This window comes from Canis lupus, chromosome 16, assembly GCF_048164855.1.
Source record: "Canis lupus baileyi chromosome 16, mCanLup2.hap1, whole genome shotgun sequence".
Classification (NCBI taxonomy): domain Eukaryota; kingdom Metazoa; phylum Chordata; class Mammalia; order Carnivora; family Canidae; genus Canis; species Canis lupus.
Window position 1 is genome coordinate 8,114,416 of NC_132853.1, and position 20,369 is coordinate 8,134,784.

Genomic DNA, 20,369 nt, shown 5'->3' on the forward strand with positions numbered 1-20,369 from the left:
TCCCTCCCCCCCCCCCAAATATTCAGGAACCACAGGGACTCCTTAAATCAGTGGTTCCCACACCTGGCCGCCCAGCCCATCAGAATCACCTGAGACACTCTAGAACATACCAGTTCTTGCCCCCACCTTCCCAAAGCCACTGCATATATATATCAGGGTCTGGGAATCTATTCTGGTTACTTCGTAGCCAATGTGATGCAGCCAGCTCATGCTGGTGAGGACCCAGGAGGAAGCAGCTGCCTTCCTCCGCAGAGAGAAGGGCCCCTCGTACTTTATTCTGTGGCACCTTTGGGAGAGGAGTGTAGGTAGGGTGAGCTCTTTCTCCAGATACAATGGCTGAGATGACAGGACTCATGTCAAGACCCCCAAGTAAGGTGAGGAAGATGGTGTGGGCTCCCTGAGGACCTGGCCAGTTGCTCTCAGGACATCTCTGGGACCCTGCAGGGGGTTGAGCTAATGCCAGTTTTTGCTCTGTGATTTCCAGAGAAGTACATGGAGTTTGACCTGAATAATGAGGGCGAGATTGGTAAGTGAGGCCTCGAGTGTGGGAGGGGAGGAGGGCGTTTGGTGGCTGGAGGGTATGAAGGTCTGGAGAGCCCCACTGACCCACCTGGGTGAGTGAGGGGCACATACCAAAGCTTCCCCAATGTGCCAGACCAGCGAGCTGTCCATCAGCCTGGCTGCCTTGGACCCTGGACCCACTGCCCCCAGACCCCTCTTCTCACTGGTTCCCTCCTACCCACCCCCCTGCACATGCCGCAGCCTTCCACGCCAGGTGCCATGGGGACTCAGGATAGAGGGTGCCGTTCCGGCCTGGGGTCGGAGATGCTCAGGCTCCTGATGCACTGGTCCAGGGGGTTGGCAGTTCCTTTGTCCTTGCATTTGTACACTGTCCTGCATGGGACACGGTGCTTCTGTGAACGTAGTTTCCCCTCCTCCAATAGACCCTGATTGTATCGTGTGGTCCGGGCATGAGGGTGGGGGGGCGGGTGACAAGCGCCAGTCCCATGGCCCTTAGAGCCGAGACCATATTTTTTCTTTTTTAAGATTTTATTTCTTTATTCATGAGAGACACACAGAGAGAGGCAGAGACACAGGCAGAGGGAGAAGCAGGCTCCATACAGGGAGCCTGATGCAGGACTCGATCCCAGGACCCTGGGACCATGCCCTGAGCTGAAGGCAGACGCTCAACCACTGAGCCACCCAGGTGCCCCCCGAGACCATATCTTGACCTTCCTGAGTAATGCTATGACATGGTCAAGGCTGACTTGAATTATTCCCATTTTACAGATGAGGAAGCTGAGGCTCAGCAGGGTGCACTGACTTGCTCGGGGCTCATGGTGGTGAAGTGGCAGGCCCAGCGTCCAGATCCCAGCCTTTGGTTCCCAGACTGGCTCTCCCTCCTCTGTTTCGCCCTGAGCTCAGTATTGCTGCCGCTGCAGTGTTTCTACCCTTCCTCTGTCTTGTCTCCTTCTTCTCCTTTTAAAATACTTCTATCCTTGTTTTCCTTTCGGAAAAAAAAATGGGGCGTTATCAAATTAATACATTTTCATCATAAAAAATTTTGGAAAACACAATGAAGCACAAAGACAAAAACAAGTCACCCACAATAACTGCTCTAAATATTTTGGGTTGTATCCTTCCACCCTTTGTTCTAATCACAAATGCTGTTTTATGACCATTTTAGAACCTCTTTTAAATAATATATATATTGTGAGTGTCTTGCCATATGATTAACTTTTCTTTTGAGGTATAATTAATGGCTGCCTAATATTCCATCATGGGGCCAGACTGTGATTTATTCAGCCAGTGCCTTAGAATCGCCCATTTAGACAATTTCAATTTTAACTACTTTTGATAGTCTTGTGAAGAGCGTCTTTGTATATGAATCTTTGTCCACGATTATTTCTTTAGAGTAAATCTCAGGAATTAGACATTCTGGGTCAAAGACTTTTGAAGCATCTTGCCAAATTGCCTTCCAGAAAGGTCTTGCCAATTTAGAGTCTGGCCAGCAGCGTGTGGGAGACCTGTCACTTCTCCCCGCAGAGTGTTGCCTAGTTTCTTTGAAATGTCCTGGGCATCCTGTCACCTAGGGATCTGGCATCAGTCTGCCCACCCTGCTCTCGGGTGAGCTGTCCCGCCACACCCTGGGCCCTAAAATCGGCCCCCTATCCCGCCTCTCTCCCGCCATCCTTTGCCGACCCATTGTTCACAGAACAATCTGGAGGAAATTGCCTAAGATCTGGGCAGCCAGCAGGTCAGAGGCAGCAATTCTGTGGAGTGTTGTGGCTCTTTGGTGCCTCCCTTGTTTTTCTTGAATTTTGTTCCTTTGTTGGTTTTCCTGCTCTGCGGGATATTTTTGGCACCCTCACCCTGCCAGCGAGGCAGAACCCTAGGCCTGCTGGGTGGGAGTGGCAGGTGGAGAGAAGCTGCCACCCGGCACCCCGCGGAGTGACTTTTCATGCCGAGGGGTTGAGCTGACTCCCTGACCCCACCTTGCCGGGCAGTGACTTCCCGGGGAGCTGGAGCAGCAGGCACACAGCTCGCTGTAACCTCAGGGCACAGCAGGTGGAACAGAGTAAACAGTGGTGGCTCTGTTACTGAGCACCTGCTTTATGCCGGGTACTTCTTGCACACCACCCTTCCAAAAGATCCCGTCACCCCATGTTACCACTTCTGGGAGCAGTTTGGGAGCAGTTTCAGAGAGGTTAAGTAGTTTGCCCTCGGTCCCACAGCCGGGAAGAGCAGAGCTGGATTCCAACCCAAGTCCAAGTCTGTCTGACTCTAGGAGTCTGTGTCCCTAACCACTAGTATATACTACCTCTGAAGAGAGCAGGGAGGGTGTGATGGGCTCATCCCCCGCTGGAGGACAGAGGCAGTTGACCACAGTCCGCAGGGAGAGGCTGTCCTGCGGGGCTTCTTCCGGGCGTGGGTGCCAGGGGAGCTTGGCCCGCAGCCTGTCTCCACTTAACAGATCTGCTTTTCCTCTGGCAGACCTGATGTCTTTAAAGAGGATGATGGAGAAGCTTGGAGTCCCCAAGACCCACCTGGAGATGAAAAAGATGATCTCGGAGGTGACAGGTGGGGTCAGTGATACCATCTCCTACCGAGACTTTGTGAACATGATGCTGGGGAAGCGGTCGGCTGTCCTCAAGCTGTGAGTACCTCCTGCCTCTCCTGGGACCTCTGAAGGCAAAGTCATTGTGCGTGGAGAGGCCATTCCCTGGCCAGGAGGGAACGCCCTGTGTGGCCTGCGTGATGAGGGTCTTCATTTCTCTGAACCCAATTTTCTTGTCTGTCAAATGGTCACATTAATACATACCTCATAGGCAAAATTAGCCTGTAGCAGAACTTCTGGTAGAATCAGCACTCAGTAAGCAGAAGGATGGTGGTGATGATAAATCTGTGAGGGCACCTGGGTGGCTGGTGGTCAAGCGTCAGCCTTTGACTCAGTTCATGATCTCAGGGTCCTGGGATGGATGGAGCCCTGTGTCAGGCTCCCTGCTCAGCTCTCTCTCCCTCTGACCCTCCTTCCTGTTTGGGTGCGCTCTCTCTCTCATTCTGTGTCCCAAATAAATAAATAGGATCTTTAAAATAAATTTAATAAATAAAACACCTAAGGTTTAGTGCGTTTACAGTGTCAGGCACTGGCCTACCCAGTAACTCCTTAGATCTATCATTTATTAATTCAGCATATATTTACTGAGCACCAACTATGTGCCCAGAATTATTCTAGGTGCTGAGAACACATGAATTGCTGGCCTCATGGAGCTTACATTCTAGTGGCAAGAGACAGAGAAAAACAAAATCAAAACCCTAAAAGGCAAAAAAAAAAAAAAAAAAACCCTAAAAGGCTAAAATGCCAGATTGCAATGGTGTGGTTCAAAGGAAAACAAAGTGAACAAGAGGAACAGGGAGGCATGGGATAGTGGGCAGAGAACATCTCACTGAGAAGGCAACACTTGACCAGAGCCCTGAGGGTGGGAGGTGTGAAGAGATGAGCCATGGAAAAGATCTGGGGAAAACCATTCTAGGCAGAGGAAGCAGCAAGTGCAAAGGCCCTGAGACAGACTGCTTGTATGCGCAAAGAAACAGCACGGAAGCTAGTGTGGCTGGCCATCAGTGAGTGCAGTGAGTGAAGGATGAGTTTGCAGAGTGACGTGGGGCCTCATAGGTCACAGTCCCACTTAGTATTTGGCACTAGTGTGAAGGGATGCCATTGGGTGACTCAAAGCTAGGGACTGATTTTTAAAAACCTCTGGCTGCAGCAGGGGTGAGAGTGGCAGCGAGGAGGCTCTGCAGACAAGAGATGAGGCCACTCGGCCTGGAGAAGCTGCAGTGAAGGTGGCAGAAGCCACTAGAATCAGGAATGATTGGGGAGACAGAGCTGGGAGGCTTGCTTCAATGCCCAGAGAGGGGGCGTGAAGGACAGCAAGGAGTCAGATGATCCTGATCTGTTTGGGGTCTGAATAACTGAGTGTAACTGAGTGATGTTCCGTTTGCTTTAGGGAAAGAGCAGGGGAGGGATTAAGAGTTGATTTTTTTAAAGATTTATTTATTCATGAGAGACACAGAGAGAGAGGCAGAGACACAGGCAGAGGGAGAAGCAGGCTCCATGCAGGGAGCCCGATGCGGGACTCGATCCCAGGACTCCAGGATCAGGTCCTGAGCCAAAGACAGACACTCAACCACTGAGCCACCCAGGTGTCCCAAGAGTTGAGTTTTTGATGGATTAAGTTGGAAGTGATCTTTAGACGTCCAAGGGGAGAGGCCATGGAGGGGGCTGGATGTGCAAATCAGCTCAGAGGTAAGCTGCTTGTGGACTGTCGCCCTTAGGGAGGGATTCCTAGCCAGGGGATGGAAAGCGCCCACCCAAGGAGTGCCTACAGAAGGAGTGGGGCACTGATACTTGCTACGGCTCCAGGGTGTTGGCACTTTGGGGATCCTTACTTCCCGATGGCAACACTGAGGATCAGGGGAGTTGAGTGTCTTTTCTTGAGTCACCAGCTGGGAAAGAGTAGGGCTGGGATTCACATCAGGCTGTTTCCCACGAGAGGTCCCATGCAGGACCCTTGTCTTCTACTTTCCAGATGCTACTTTCTTTGAGAGTGGGGGGTGGCAAGGGAGAGGGGGAGAGAGAGAGTCTTAAACAGGCTCCAGGCCCAGCATGGAGCCCGACACAGGCTCAGTCTCACGACCCTGAGATCATGACCTGAGCTGAATTCAAGAGTCGGATGCTTAACAGACTGAGCCACCCAGGCACCCCAGATGTTACTTTTAAAACCTTGGGAGGTTTTTGAAGATCTGAAAGGGTTTTGAGCAGAGCCGTGGCCCAGCCTAACTGCCTCCTTCAGGCAGCGTGGTTAGGGGAAAATGCATGGCCAAGAATACAGAGATCTTTTTTTTTTTTCTTTAAATATTTTATTTATTCATGAGAGGTACACAGAGAGAGGCAGAGACACAGAGGGAGAAGCAGGCTCCCTGTGGGGGGCCTGATGCAGGACTCGATCCCAGGACCTGGGATCATGACCTGAGCTGAAGGCAGACGCTCAACTACTGAGCCACCCAGGTGCCCCAAATACAGAGATCTTTGTACTCGGTTTTCTCTCCTGTGAAGTGGGACTAGCAGCCCCTTCCACACCAGAGAAGATCCCACTGGAGAATGGACGCAAGGACCCTCTAGCCGAGGACCTTGCAGACACTGGGATGATCTATCCCTGGATAAGGGAAGGAATCCTAATCCTGTTTGTTTTTTTTCCCTTCATCTCCAAACCAGAGTCATGATGTTTGAAGGAAAAGCCAACGAGAGCAGCCCCAAGCCAGTTGGCCCCCCTCCAGAGAGAGACATTGCCAGCTTGCCCTGAGGACCCCCGTCTGGACCTGCCCCCGTTCCTCCCTCCTGATCTTGCTGACCTTGATTCATTGTGATTTGTCTTATTTGTTTGGTCATCGTGCGTCTGTTTAGTTTTCAATCAGCAGAATCAGTGATCTCTTTGTAAAGCACAAATTTTCTGCCTTAAAGGGGCTCTGGGCCAGGGAATTCTGAGCCTTGGGGACCCTCCCTCTTTTCTCTTCCCTCTTTCCCCCTTCCCTGTACAGAAGGGCTGACATCAAACCAAAAACTGAAGGGAGCAGCCAGGACGGGGAGGCTGGAAGATGGTGAGCCTCATGCTCGGCACTGGCACAGTCCGTCCTTCCAGGGTCCCCGAGCTAAGTCCAGGCTCGCTGGCCTGGCCCTGGTGAGAACCACAGCCCACTTGCAGAAGATCCTGGAATGGGAACTAGGGTTTCCTCTTGGGCTGTCTAGGGCGTGGCCACTCACCCTCCTCCCCCAGTCCCCACTTCTTATCCTCACGGAGGTGACAGAAGCAGAGGAGAGGGGCTTGGTAGTCTGAGCCATTCAGGAAGGTTCCAGAAGAAATCCTCTGGCCTTGGCTGCAGCCACATCTTTATAGGCAGCTCGGAGGGAAAGTGTAGCACCCCTGTCCTTTGCTGGGGCAGCAAAGGGCTTTGGGGGTAGAAGGGAGGCCAGGGGCCTTGGGAGGGGCATCTGTTTGGTCTGGTGCCACCTTTCGGGGTGGGGGGGATGCTGAGGATAACAGGATAAGAGAAGGAGGCATAGAATGCCCATGGCAAAAAGTCAGCACCACTAATTAGCCAAGAGCTGAAATAGGTTGCCTTTCCGACCCCAATCTGCTTGAAAGCTGACTGTGCCCCACCCCATATGCCTTCCCATATTACTCCATTCATTTATTCATTCAGTCACTCACTCGCTCACTCAGTCATTCAACAGGTACTGACCACCTATTATAAGCTTTAAGTCCCCCCACTTTGTCCTGACATGTGCTTTGCCCTCTAACCCATCTCTCCATTTCCAATCACCTAAAACCTTGCCCTTGGGAATTGCATTGGGGTCCCTTATAGTGGACTCCCAAGGTTCGAGAGCCCTGATCCACTCTGTAGGTTAGCTGGACGGGTCCTCTTATTTCACAGGTGAGAAAACTGTGGTGCTCACAGGGATTAAGTGCCTTGCCAGGGGGTTAGTTGGGAGACGGAAATTTGGACTGGAACCCAGGGGTTCAGATGCCGTGCCCATGCCTCATCTCTGCTCTGGGCTGGCTCAGTGTTGAAAACGAGGGAAGGGACGGGGAGGGGTAATTCCTAGGTCGATACTTGGGGGAGGCCCTGGGCCAGGACTCACCCTTCCCAGGACCTCCACGTCAGCACCAGGGCTTGGGTAAGGGCCAGGCTGCCTCGGCCGTTCTGCCCTCCCTAGAGCTGCTCCGCCAGGCCACTTCCCAGGAACTCACACAGGAAGGTGTCACACTCAGCCCCTCCTTGGCTGAGCAGAGACCCCAGCCTTGGCCCCATCTGGTTCTGGTGTCCCTTACCCTGCCCACTCAGGACTTAGTTAGATGCGCTCATCCATTGATTATATTCATTAGGCTATGGGCCAAGAGCGAAGAACCAGGTAGTGAACTGGACAGACTCCTAGAGTTTTCATCTAGTGGGGGAAGTCAGAACCAGAGAACCACCAGTGAGATGAATGTTAAGAAAGAGGGGACTGCGGGGTGACTGCACTGCAAGACTGAGCAAGAGTCTTGGGAGAAGCCCTTGCCAAACATCTGGGTGCTGCTGGAGGTGGGAGTCAGTGTGGGCTCCCCGAGGCTCCTTAGTGACTCGTAATCAAGGGCCCAAGGAGTTGCCCTTGCAGCAGCTTGAGGAGTGAAGAAGGTAGGTGGATGAGGAAATGCCCAGGATTAATCGTGGATAATCCTGGTTAACCACCAGGTTAATCTGGTCTCAACCAGTTGAGAAACAAGATTATTTGGCTATGACTGGCTGATCTTTAGCCCAAGGAGCTGCTTCAAATGCACAAGCCTAGTTGAAGTTTAAACCCCAGCAAAACAGTTCTCCCTGTAAATGTAAAACTCACCCCACCACCCCCACTGTCTCCCTCTCCCCCCGGATCGTTAGAGAAACAACTGCCTGTCCCTACCCCTTCCCCCTGGCCTCCTTCTCTGGGACAGGCTGAGACCTTTGAGCAAGGTAATACCTTCCTTCACTATCCATTATAGTCCGTGTACCTGTTCCTCACTCAGGGATGAGGGCAGAAGCAACCGGGCTTGTTTCAGCAGGTCCCACAGTTAACAAGACTGTAGGAAGCCTTCTTTGAGGGAGGGACACGAGTGGGTGTGTCCCCAGCTGCTGGAGAGGGCAGGAAAGACCGTTCTCCATTGGATGAGGAGTGTCCTGGGAAACATCACCAGTTCCTCCACCATTTATTAGCACTCAATTCCTGGTGGGAGAGGGGCTTAAAAGTGGTCCCTGGAAAGGAGGGTCTGCATAGATTTCAGATCGTGGCTATTGGCTCTCGGACTTACTGCTCTGGCCAAGGGCTCAGCTTCTTAGAACTTCAGCTTGTCTTCTTTCTGAAAGAACCAAATCTGACTAATGCAACCAGCAACGCGGGGACCGTCAAGTATGGCTTTGTCCCTAGACTCAAAAGGAAGTTTGCCGGGCACGTTCAGGTGGATGAAGTATGTGAGCGTGTGTGTGCATGTGAGTGCATGTGGCACCGGGTGTCATCTCTACAGACTAGAAATAAAACAGACAAACTTACCAATGTCCCGACTTGTGTATTTTGGGGGCAGCTCCTGGGCTCAGCAAATTCAGAAAAGGTAGTTCATATAGTAACAGCTCTAATGAATGTGTCCTGTGTGCCAGGCTCTGTTAAATGCTGGACTTCATTTATCCGCCGCGACAGCCCCATGAAGCAGCTTCTATTATCCTTTTTTTTTTTTTTTTAAAGATTTTATTTATTTATTCCCGAGAGACAGGCAGAGGGCGAAGGAGCCGGGAGCCCCAGACAGGACTGGATCCCAGGACCCCAGGCTCCCAGCGGGGATCACGACCTGGGCAGGAGGCAGACGCTCCACCACTGAGCCACCCGGGGTCCCCCGTTATCCTTGTTTTAGAAAGGAGAAGGGGGGGGTGGGGGGCGCCTGGGGGGCTCAGTTCAGTGCCCGACTTCCGCTCAGGTCGTGAGGTCAGGGCCCAAGGATGGAGCTGGAGTCAGCGGGGAGGCAGCTTCCCCTCCCCGCCAACAGCGCTCTTTTTCTCAAATAAATGAAATCCTTAAAAAGATTTTTTTTTTTTTTTTTTAAAGAAATGAGAAGCGGGCTGGGGGCAGATAAGCAATTTGCTGAAAAGCGGGCGGTAAGGGCCGGAAGACAGCCGTGCCCCCGCCCCGAGCTCACCCAGGGGCCCGTCCCCGCCGTTTACAGCCCGGACGCAGACGCCCGCGCGGAGGCCGCCGTCAGTCACCTTCGCCGCCTCCCGCGCGAGGGCCCTGGGTAGCGAGGAGGCCTCGGAGCCGCGACAACACGTCTCAAGAGTTCCGCGCGGCGCCAGGCTCCCGCCCGCGAGGCTCCCGCCCTGCAGGGGCAGACGAGGCCGACGTCGCGCGCCCTGCGCTTCGGGGCCTGTGTCCCCCACGCCCCCTCCGACGCCTCTCTCGGGAGCTGCCCCCTGGAAATGTCCGTCAGGCTCCCAACTCCTCTCGTCCGGGGACCGTCGGGAACCACAACATCCTCCCGCCACCGCGAGGCCTCGGCGCCCGGGCCCGGGCTACGCCCCACCCCCACCCGCCCCGGCCAATGGGAGGCGGTGGCCGGGAGAGCGCGCGACTTCCGAGGGCCGCTCAGCCTCCTCCGACCGCACGGCGCTCCGGGGCGCGTGACGTCACCAAGGCGCGCCGGAAATGCGGCGTCTGCTGCGCGCTGCCGGCGGCGAGAGGGAAGGAAGTTGGCCTGCGAGCGGCCGGGGCTGAGTGGGGGCAAGGCCGCGGGCGGCAGCGGCGGCTGCTTCGAACAACTAAGCGTGGCGCGATGGGAGACGAGATGGATGCCATGATCCCCGAGCGGGAGATGAAGGTCAGAGACTGGCCGGGGCCGCCCTCCCTTCCTTAGTCCCGGCGCTGCCTGGGAGCCCCGCTGAACCGCGCGGCGCGGCGCGGGGCCCGGCTCTCCGGCTTCCCGCCTCCTGCTCGCACCCTTTTGCGCGACTGGAGAGCTCTCTGCGGTGCCGCCGGCGCGCTAGCCCCGCCGAATGCACGGTCCCCGTCCCTTGTTGGTCTTGCGGGCGCCGCTTCAGTTACCCTAGTTACTTTCATGTGGTGCTCGGAGTCGTGGTAATAATTACCGTTTATTGAGCGCTCAGTGTTTGCCAGGTACCGTGGTACCAGGTGCCAGCGGCCCTAGGAGGGATTGCGAATAAAGAGGAGCATAGCGAGGCTGGGGAAGTGACTTAGCCAAAGTCCCACTTGACAGAGGGGCTGAAGTTTAGGTGGTGGGTTTATGTATTTTTTTTTTTTTTATGTATAAGACCCTCTCCCTGTGCTTTGTACTTTGTAAGAGGGTCCTGGCGTGCCTACCGCAGAGCCGGGAGGGTTCGTCCCCTGCGCTGCAAAACCTTTAGTTGAATGGAATAGGAAGCCTCTTTTGCTGTTAGAGATCAGCGTAAAGTCAGGAAACTGAAGAGAGGGGCAGGTGATCCAAATGAAGGTCATGAGGAAGTTGCGGGAAGCTTTGAGGCGATTGAACCCGTCCCTGAAATGCGTTTAGGGAGTAGTAATCCATCCCCACAGTTACAGCAGTGATTCCTGAGGACAGGGGCGGGGAGGGGTGGTGAGCCACCCAGTGAGAGTGAGACTGTGCCAGCTTCTCCCGTAATGCTGGGGGGGGGGGGGGCGCAGAAGGAAATAAAAAGGTTTCAGAACCACAGACTTGGAAGATGACAGTCCGCCTTTGGGTTCCTGATGATAGCAGAAAGGAAAGTTTTCATCCCACTGGGTCTTCCCAATGAATGTGATCGTGACCCAGACAGGATATTTAGGATTATCAGGATGAGAATCACACAAATGCTGAAAATTTCATTCTACTTCTGTATGGTTTCATCTGGAAACGTGTGAGTTCCTGGTCACTGTACTCATTTGGCATTAAGAAGCGTATTTCAGTTAAGCTTTCAGTCCCTGTGTGTAAAACACTGAATCTAAGGGAATTAGTATGTGGGGTGTGCTAAGGATCTCATACAAAACACTGTTAAGTGTACAAAAATAAGGGCTGTCTTTGGCTTTTACCCTTTTGGGATGTGAGCAAAAGGCCATTCACAAGCTTCATACCAAAATCTTGACTTAAGATAGATTTGGAATTGAAGGAAGAAAAAAAAAATCAGCGGTGTATGGTACCGCTTAACATACTGATTGGTAAAGTTATGGAATTCCTACCAAGAGGTGGTTCACACTGAAAATTGTATTTGAAAGCATGTAGTTATACTTGTGGAAGATGGTGACAGGAGGCTGGGGAAGGCTCCCAGGCCCTGGAGTGCTAAGGAGCATGAACACTGAAAGAAACGGAAACAAAACAGGTCTAGGATAGAGGGGCCCTGGATGTTGCAGAGGTAATGGTGCACTAGAGGGAGGAAAGCAGAATGCCGTGACGTAAGGTGGCAGAGGTAGGTGGGTCAGGCCATATCTGGCCTTACAGCCTGTATTAATGGCTTTGGACATGGGTTTAATGTCTTCATGGCATCTAGGTATGTTTATGGGTCTCGCAAATTAAGAGATTGACCGTACCTGTCCTTTTCTATGATGAAATTTTGTTTAGTATTTGATGCGGGTAAGCCAATTCTTGGGATTTGGTTATAGTTCTGTGGTCATTATTTCCATATATATGTGTGTGTGTATATATATATCTTTTGAGTACTTCACTGGAAGTTCAGGCTAACAGTGTATTTGGGGGATGTTTTCAATATTTAACAACAGTTATTAAGCACCACCCTGGGTCATGAGACAGTACATAGCATGAAATAGGACAAGATTATGAATTTTGAAGTGCAGCATGTGTGGTGGTTAGGGCAATAAACCAGGAGTTCAGAAAAGGAAAGGATCGGTGTGAGCTGGGTTAGTTAAGGCAGGCTCCGTGAAAGAATTTTTAAAACTTCATTTCATTCAATAAACGTTGATAAGCCCTATGCCAGGTACTACAGTACACGCAGGCAGCTTAAAAACCGCTGAGCCACACAGTCCTTGCTTCAGGGTAATATTTATTTTTCTTTAGGTCTATTGGAATATAATGACAGAGGGATCCCTGGGTGGTGCAATGGTTTGGCGCTTGCCTTCGGCCCAGGGTGCGATCCTGGAGCCTTGAGATTGAGTCCCACATTCGGCTCCCTGCATGGAGCCTGCTTCTCCCTCTGCCTGTGTCTCTGCCTCTCTCTCTCTGTGTCTCTCATGAATAAATAAATAAAATCTTTAAAAAAAAAATGAAAGGAATGTAACAACAGACCTGATTTTATTTCCTCTTTTCCCTGAACTAATCTTGGTTTCATCCCCCACAACAGGATTTTCAGTTTAGAGCACTGAAGAAGGTGAGAATCTTTGACTCACCTGAGGAGTTGCCCAAGGATCGCTCAAGTCTGCTTGCCGTGTCCAACAAATATGGCCTGGTCTTTGCTGGTGGAGCCAGTGGGTTGCAGATTTTTCCTACCAAAAATCTTCTGATTCAAAATAAACCTGGTGATGATCCCAATAAGATAGGTAAGTTACTTATTTTTTGTTGCACGGTAGAGAGAGGAGTGTAGTGAAGTGCTAATGTTGTCTCGTTCCCAAGAAATCATTCTAGTATATGAAATAAAACTGCTATTAGTCTTCATGTTGATCTCCAAGAAGATTAAGTTCCAGGTAGTTTGCTGGAAGCCTTTCTGGTTGTTTTCTTTGGTCCTTTTGGTGAGTTGTTTCTCAGTGCTCAGAAGGAAGAAGAATTGACCAGTCCGCCATGCTTTTTATTTTTGTTCAGTTGAACTTGGGTTCTGGATCTCTAGGAGAAGGGTTTTTTTTGCATGGCATTTTAGTTGGCACAATAGTGCCGTCCAAATAGGAAGCATTGTTGTGAAAATAGAGGTACGGGACATTATTTTTAACAAGGGGAACAGCCACAGTTTCCTTGAGGAAGAGTCTGGGTTATTTAATGCATCACTGTACATCTGTAAGAAAGCTAAGATTTAACTGCATGACCAAGTATCAAAATGTGCTTATATGTTTATGTAGATGTAAAAATTGTTTCACGTAAACCTAGATAAAGGGGTTGTGGCTTATGCTTCTGCTTTGTCTTTTTTTTTTATGTTTTCTTAGTTGATAAAGTTCAAAGCTTGCTGGTTCCCATGAAATTCCCGATACATCACCTGGCTTTGAGCTGTGATAACCTCACACTCTCCGTGTGCATGATGTCCAGTGAATATGGTTCCATTATCGCTTTTTTTGATGTTCGCACATTTTCAAATGAGGTAAACTACTGGCAAACCATAGTGTCAACATGAGACCTAAAAAAGATTTTCTGGTATTCAGTCATAACCTAGAAACTCCTGGATGACCCTTGGAGTCATTTTCTAGATTAAAGTATGGGTTTAAAAAAAAGTCCTTAGCTATAGAATCATAGATCCTTGCGATAGAAGGGACTTCAAGAAATTATTTCATAACATCTGCCCCAAGGTGTTTTTTCTCCTTTATATATGAGACAGCCAAAGCCCAGGTGGCTTGCCCAAGGCTGTAAAGTTAACAGTAATGTCAGAAATTCCTACATCCCAGGTCTTTGACCTCCTCTGGAGTATTCTTCCATTCCAAGCAGTTTCGTAACGATAATTGTCAATAATTTGAGTATTTTTTTTTTAAGATTTTATTTTTGTTTATGAGAGAGAGAGAAAGAGGGAAGGAGCAGGAGAGGGACAAATGGTCTCTGAGCTGAGAGCCTGACATGTGGACTGATCTCAGGACCCTGAGATCATGACCTGAGCTAAAACCAAGTCAGACACTTAACTGAGCCACCCAGTTGCCCCAATTTGAGTATTTATACTGTGTGCCCAGCTCTGTACTGATGCTTTATATGCCTTGTCCTTATTCGTATATACCACGGCCTCACAAAGTAGGTGCTGTTGTCTTCATTTTATAAATGAAGAAACAGGCCCAAAGAATTTAAACGTTCAAGAACCCAACACTATTAAGCAGAGCCAAGATTTTAATCTAGTATTTGCTCTTTACCTATTATTTTGCATTTGTGTATTCCCTTGCTGAGAGTCCCTCAGTGTGCTAGAATAATTGACTGCTGTTTTCCAAAGTTGTGTTGAAATTGTCTGTAACAAATATACTGTTGTGTAAAGCTCTTTTTTTTTTTTTTTTTTTGGTCATGGCCATGGAGAAAAGTGAAGTAATTTAAGAATACATATTCAATAATTTTCTTTGACTGTTAAATGTCTATGTATTTATTAATTTATCAATTTATTTTTGCTTCTGGGCATTTGTTTTAAAAGGCTAAACAGCAAAAACGCCCATTTGCCTATCATAAGCTTTTGAAAGATGCAGGAGGCATGGTGATCGATATGAAGTGGAACCCCACTGTTCCCTCCATGATGGCAGTTTGTCTGGCCGATGGCAGCATTGCTGTCCTACAAATCACAGAAACAGTGAAAGTGTGTGCGACTCTCCCTTCCACAGTGGCAGTAACATCTGGTGGGTAATAAAGGCTTTCACTCTGTAACATACAGTGATGGTAATCTCCTTAAAAATTAATTTCCTGAAATAAATGCAAATGGGGTTTTTTGTTGTATCTGTTGTTGTTTGGTAGAAGCAGAAAGTGTTCTTTATTTCCATAATGTTTGATACCAAACAGCAGAGTTGATTTAACTTGAATGTGCTTAGGGTTTTTGGAGAAAGAAATATTTTGGTACAGATGGTTTAGAAATGTGTTTTTGAGAATGACTGTTTCTGGACCCAAAGGGGTGGTGTGGATGGTACACTGGAAGTCATTTTTACCTCTGCGGGAAGAGCATTATAAATCTTGGATAGGAGTAAGAGAATGATTTCTTGATACTTGAAAACCTCTATTCTCCTTACCTAAAGATAACAGAGTTTTTGTATTTTCCAGCTTTCTGGACAACACTCTATTGAAAACAGATTTTTTTTTTTTAATATTTTATTTATTTATTTAGGATAGTCACAGAGAGAGAGAGAGAGAGAGAGAGAGGCAGAGACACAGGCAGAGGGAGAAGCAGGCTCCATGCACTGGGAGCCTGACGTGGGATTCGATCCCGGGTCTCCAGGATCGCGCCCTGGGCCAAAGGCAGGCGCCAAACCGCTGCGCCACCCAGGGATCCCGAAAACAGATTTTTAGCAGTTGATTTAATGGTCCAGTGATAAGTCGTAATTGGTTTGTATCAACAAAAGGAATTTTTTTGGACTTTTGCCAAATAAGGATGATCCTCCTGTCTCCCATGGACTGACAGAGGAACAGGAAGTGGTGGTTATATGGCTGTTTCAGTACAGACCTCTATGGTTTGCTCCATTCTCTTCAGTTCTTAATTGGCAGCATTTTCTTCTTTGCTCAGTGTGCTGGAGCCCCAAAGGAAAGCAGCTGGCAGTGGGGAAGCAGAATGGAACTGTGGTCCAGTATCTTCCTGTAAGTGTTGCCTTGGACTTCAGCACTTTTCTTAAGTTATGTACTGTTTTTGGGATGGTTTGGGAGCTCATTAGGGTTTTTTCTGTTAAAATGTAATTCATGCTCACTGCAACAAATTCATCAGTAAACTAGTGAATGCAGGAAAGGGTGGAACTCTTCCCTTTCTATCCCATAGTCCTTCTAGAGGCTCTCTCTGTGTTTTATTTAGTGGCAGCCTCTAGACATTTCTGGATGCTTATACAAATAGTGTATAGATGCATTACATGTCTACCATACACGCTGGTCATATTCTACACAGTGTTATCTAAACATTCCATCAAAACAGTTAAGGCATAGCATTATTTGGTAGCCGAGTCCATCTGAAAGATTCAGTTTCTTCAACTCTAGGCACCCGAGACAATGGATGCCCCTGTCACTCTGTCATCCTCTCCCTGGGGTCTTCCTGATATCATCACAGGTATTATTCAATATAAATTGACATAGAATCCATATATGTTACATCAGGCATGGATGGGAAGGAGGGTTCCACAGGCAGTTCTGAGGCCTGTGTTGCTGTCCATTCTTCCTTGAGAGACTGTTCTTGGGTGTAAAGCAGAGAATGTAGTTTATGGGTTTGAGGTGAAGCTTTTATTTCTTGTTATTACAGAAAGTTGTTATATGAGATTTGGTACATACTCTTAGGGCGGTAGCCTCTAAAAAGATAACTGGCTTAATTTTATTGGTTTGCTCTTTGCCTTTTTTGTCTTAAACATAATACTTTATCAAGGTCCTTTTCCCCAACATATTATATATGGAGCCATTCTTTTGAATGACTGCGTAGTAGTCCATGGTGTGGATGTACCATGATTTACTTCTCTATTCCGTTATTGGTGGTTGTCTGTGTCAGTGTGTGTGGCTTTGCTAGTATAAATGGTATAAGCTTGAGCATCTCCTTTCTACGCCCGAACATATTTGTGGGAGATTTCAGTAGGATGGGGTCCTGGATGGAGTCATTCACTATTCCCTGTGTTCATTTCTTTCCTGGCTGGGAAGATGAAGCACAGTGGTTTCTGGGGGGAACATACTGGATTTGACAGAGTTTCATTGGTTTAAGTTTGTTTCATTTGACCATTTGATACTCCCCCCCCCCCCCCCCCCGCCCGCCCCATCTCTTTCAGACTCTGCAGGAAAAAAAAGTCATTCCTTGCCCACCATTTTATGAGTCAGATCATCCTGTCAGAGGTAACCCATTTGCTTTTCTTATGCTAGGTCCACCTCTAATGAGGTGACACAGTATTTGCAGAAATTTCACATCATGTGATGCAGCTGCACACTCAGGGAAGTGTTAATGCCTCCTGCATGAACACTCTCATTATTATAGTTGGCTAATTAAGTCAGCATAACAATAATCCTCTGGTAGACACCTGTGTCTCATGGTAAATAATAGTAAATGGGTCCTGATATTTTATTAGAATCCTTTCAAAATTTGCCATCCTTTTATTCTGCCAGGAAAAAAAAAATGCCACTTTGGGATGATTTGGGGCTTCTTGAATTCTTTGTATTTGTGAATTATATTCAGTCAGTGAAATCTGGACCTTTTAGAACTATAGCACTCGGTCTCTTTTATCCATGGGCTGATAATTTTTTGAACATATGGGGGCTATTCCAAACATAAGATGCTTTATTAAAGTGTGTGTATTTCAGTTCTGGATGTGCTGTGGATCGGTACTTATGTCTTCACAATTGTGTATGCTGCTGCGGATGGGACCTTGGAAACTTCTCCAGATGTGGTGATGGCTCTCCTCCCGGTATGTGTGTGAAAGGGACATCTTTGGCAGCCCCGTGTGGCTCAGTGGTTTAGCGCCGCCTTCAGCCCAGGGTGTGATCCTGGAGGCCCAGGATCGAGTCCCACGTCAGGCTCCCTGCATGGAACCTGGCTTTTGCCTCTGCCTGTGTCTCTGCCTCTCTCTCTCTCTCTCTCTCTGTCATAAATAAATAAAATCTTTAAAAAAAAAAAAGAAAGAAAGAAAAGGACATCTTTATCCTTTGGGAATCATAGAGGTCTTCTAATAAAGTTCTAGGGTTAGGCTTTAGTTTCCTTTTTTTGCTGGCAGGGATGGTACAACTTCAAGCGTAAAACTTGAATGCTGTCCCGTTGCCTGAGGGCCAAAATTACAGTGTTCCTGACAAAGTTGAATTTTAAAAATATGTTTTTGAGGTCCTTATTTTAAGAACTTAAGATTTTCTATTCCCAGAGATCAGATTAGCTTTGGCATTTATTGACTCCTTCTTAGGTTCCATGTTCTGGGCTAAACTCTTCATATGTATCATTTTGTTCCACGCTTAAGACAGAGTGTGGAGTAAGTTCATCAGGCCCACCACAGACCCTAGAAAAATTATCAGAGAAGTGAGCAGTCCATCCATGCCTGTTCCATGGCCAGAAAGTGAAAAAACAGTTTGAATCCAGTTCAGTTAGTGGCCACGGCTCATATTCCTTGTATTACTCAACTCTGTCTTTATAGGATGTCTATATATTTGGACAGAGTTTTTTTTTTTTTTTTTTTTTTTTTTTTTAATATTCATGAGAAAGAGAGAGGCAGAGACATAGACAGAGGGAGAAGCAGGCTCCTTGCAAGGAGCTCGATGCGGGACTCGATCCTGGACCTCAGGATCATGCCCTGAGCCGAAGGCAGATGCTAAACTGATGAGCCACCCAGGTGTCCCTGGACAGGGATTTTTGAGTGAATTTTCTCATAAAGTGTAAATGGTTTTAGTTTTTGAGATTCTTTAACTGTGTAGAATTAAAGAAAAATTGCATGTGGGATTTTTTTTCTCCTTTTGTTTATTGTAGAAAAAAGAAGAAAAACACCCAGAGATATTTGTGAACTTTATGGAGCCCTGCTATGGCAGCTGCACGGAGAGGCAGCACCATTACTACCTCAGTTACATTGAAGAATGGTGAGCTGAGAACCCAGAATGGATTCCTTCTCTCTCTGTCGGGTCCTACCTGCATTGCTTTGTTCCCACTTTGAGATTCTTTTCTGTAGGGAAGGAGAATAGAGAATTTATGCCCTTGAACATATTTTCCTCTGAGGCTGGATAATGCCTCTGACTACTTCTGTTTCCCCAATCTTAAATTATCTGGATTGAATACTTACTAATCTTAAAAACCCCATTTTCTCAATAACCCCAGTGATGACTTATGACAATATGATATTTAAGGAATGTATTAAATGTGTCCCTTTGAGAGCAAAAACTTCCCCTTGAAAGATAGATAGCTTGAAGCAAAGCTTCTGTCCACGATTTCACCAGATCTTTCTGTTTACAGGGCAGTAGACTTAATGGAAATTCTGACTGGATTTTGTCATGTCTCTGACCTTTGTCAGAAATACATAAGGAGTTGGCTGAGTCTCCAGGGCTTTATCCTAATGAACTAAGAAGTTAAACTTTACATCTAAAATCTTCTCACCTTTCTTCAGCCATGTAGAAGACCTCACCTTCCTCCTTGACATCACACGGAAGTCCTCATGGACGCCACCGCAGGCTCAAGTTGGGTTAGAATTGTTGCTACGTTTGAATTTAACAGTCTCCTGCTTTTGTTCTTTCAAGGGATTTAGTGCTGGCAGCATCTGCAGCTTCAACAGAAGTCAGTATCCTTGCTCGACAGACAGATCAGGTAAATTTCACTCTTCGGTCACTTTTATGTGACACTTTTCTGAGAAAGATTCTTGGAGGAGTTAACTATGTGGTGAAAGTTTAGATGAAGCCACATCCTTTTGAATGAGTTTCTGGATGAGAGCAAAGCTGACACTTGGCTGATGTGACGGAGTGCCTTGGGCCATGTGGCTTGGATTTTGCATGGGACAGATGTGGGTTTCAAACTCAGCAGCTCCCCCACTGTCTTAAAAAGCTCTTCTGTCCTTTCAGGATCCACTCACGATCTGTGGAAGCATAGATATAATCAGCTTCCCACAGGAGCACACCTGGGTGTGTAGGAGGATTTTCTGCCTTGTTCTGTTTCACCACCTTTATTTACTTCCTGTTGCTTGAACCTGCCCCTTCCGTTCAGTTACCTCTAACCCATCCTTGACTAATGGAGAGAAACATGCAGACCATATCAAATTGCGACTCACCAGCAATACTTTCTATTTCACTTTGAAAAACCACCCAAGAGCTAAAAGCACTCATGTGTGTAAGCACCCACCTCCCTTCTTGCGCTCTGTCCTTGCAGACAAGAATTGGGCTGAGGTGATTGTGGTAACCCATCCTCAACCAAGGTAGGTTATGTACAGTGACCACAGAAGGACGTGATAAAAGGGAAACTTTTTTTTTTTTTTTTTTTTTTTAAGATTTATTAGAGCAAGAAAGAGTGTGCACAGAGGGAGAGAAAAACTCAGGCAGACTGGGCTGAGCACAGAGCCTGACACAGGGCTCTATCCCACAATCCCAAGATCACAACCTGAGCTGAAACTGAGAGGCAGTTTTAACTCTTACCACCCAGGTGCCCCAGGAAACTTTTCTGCTTAAAACTCTGCCTTGAGTTTAAAAATGTTGTATGCGCCCCACACACAGAGACTTAGACCTCTCCAATCATTCAGTATTTATCCCTCATTCTCTGGGTGGCAGGGTGGTCCACTATAAGTACATGGCTCTCATAGTATCTAGGATGAGCGCTTTGGGGTCACAGGCCAGAGTTAGTCTGATGTGAAGCCTTAGATTGTCTTTAAGAGCAATTTCCTATGAGCACAGCTATCTTATGTACTGACACGTTTAAAATGTACTTGTATTTTTGTTTTTTATCAGGATAATTTATGTACATGACTAAAAAATGACGTAGTGGAAAGGATTTATAAAAGAAAAAAAAAAGATTACCCCTGCCTA

The 20,369-nt window shown here is 47.9% G+C and overlaps 2 protein-coding genes across 10 annotated transcripts in view; both read left to right on the forward strand.

Moving 5' to 3' along the window:
- AIF1L (allograft inflammatory factor 1 like) overlaps positions 1-8,622 on the forward strand; it is a 22,029-nt gene extending 13,407 nt beyond the window's left edge. For 4 of the 5 annotated variants that reach the window (XM_072778366.1, XM_072778370.1, XM_072778365.1 and 1 more), the window contains 3 exons: positions 485-526; positions 2,995-3,157; positions 5,777-8,622. In XM_072778366.1, coding sequence (XP_072634467.1) covers positions 485-526; positions 2,995-3,157; positions 5,777-5,864 — 293 coding nt within the window. In that variant the 3' untranslated portion in view covers positions 5,865-8,622. The remainder of the gene's footprint in view (positions 1-484; positions 527-2,994; positions 3,158-5,776) is intronic. The other variant, XM_072778367.1, reaches the window with a different exon arrangement.
- Positions 8,623-9,778: 1,156 nt separating this feature from the next.
- The window catches only part of NUP214 (nucleoporin 214), a 103,522-nt gene continuing 92,931 nt past the window's right edge, over positions 9,779-20,369 (forward strand). For 4 of the 5 annotated variants that reach the window (XM_072778357.1, XM_072778360.1, XM_072778358.1 and 1 more), the window contains exons 1-9: positions 9,779-9,935; positions 12,403-12,598; positions 13,193-13,344; positions 14,365-14,563; positions 15,439-15,509; positions 16,667-16,730; positions 17,193-17,296; positions 18,340-18,446; positions 19,098-19,164. In XM_072778357.1, coding sequence (XP_072634458.1) covers positions 9,891-9,935; positions 12,403-12,598; positions 13,193-13,344; positions 14,365-14,563; positions 15,439-15,509; positions 16,667-16,730; positions 17,193-17,296; positions 18,340-18,446; positions 19,098-19,164 — 1,005 coding nt within the window. In that variant the 5' untranslated portion in view covers positions 9,779-9,890. Of the gene's footprint in view, positions 9,936-12,402; positions 12,599-13,192; positions 13,345-14,364; positions 14,564-15,438; positions 15,510-15,896; positions 15,967-16,666; positions 16,731-17,192; positions 17,297-18,339; positions 18,447-19,097; positions 19,165-20,369 lie in introns of those variants that run through there. The other variant, XM_072778362.1, reaches the window with a different exon arrangement.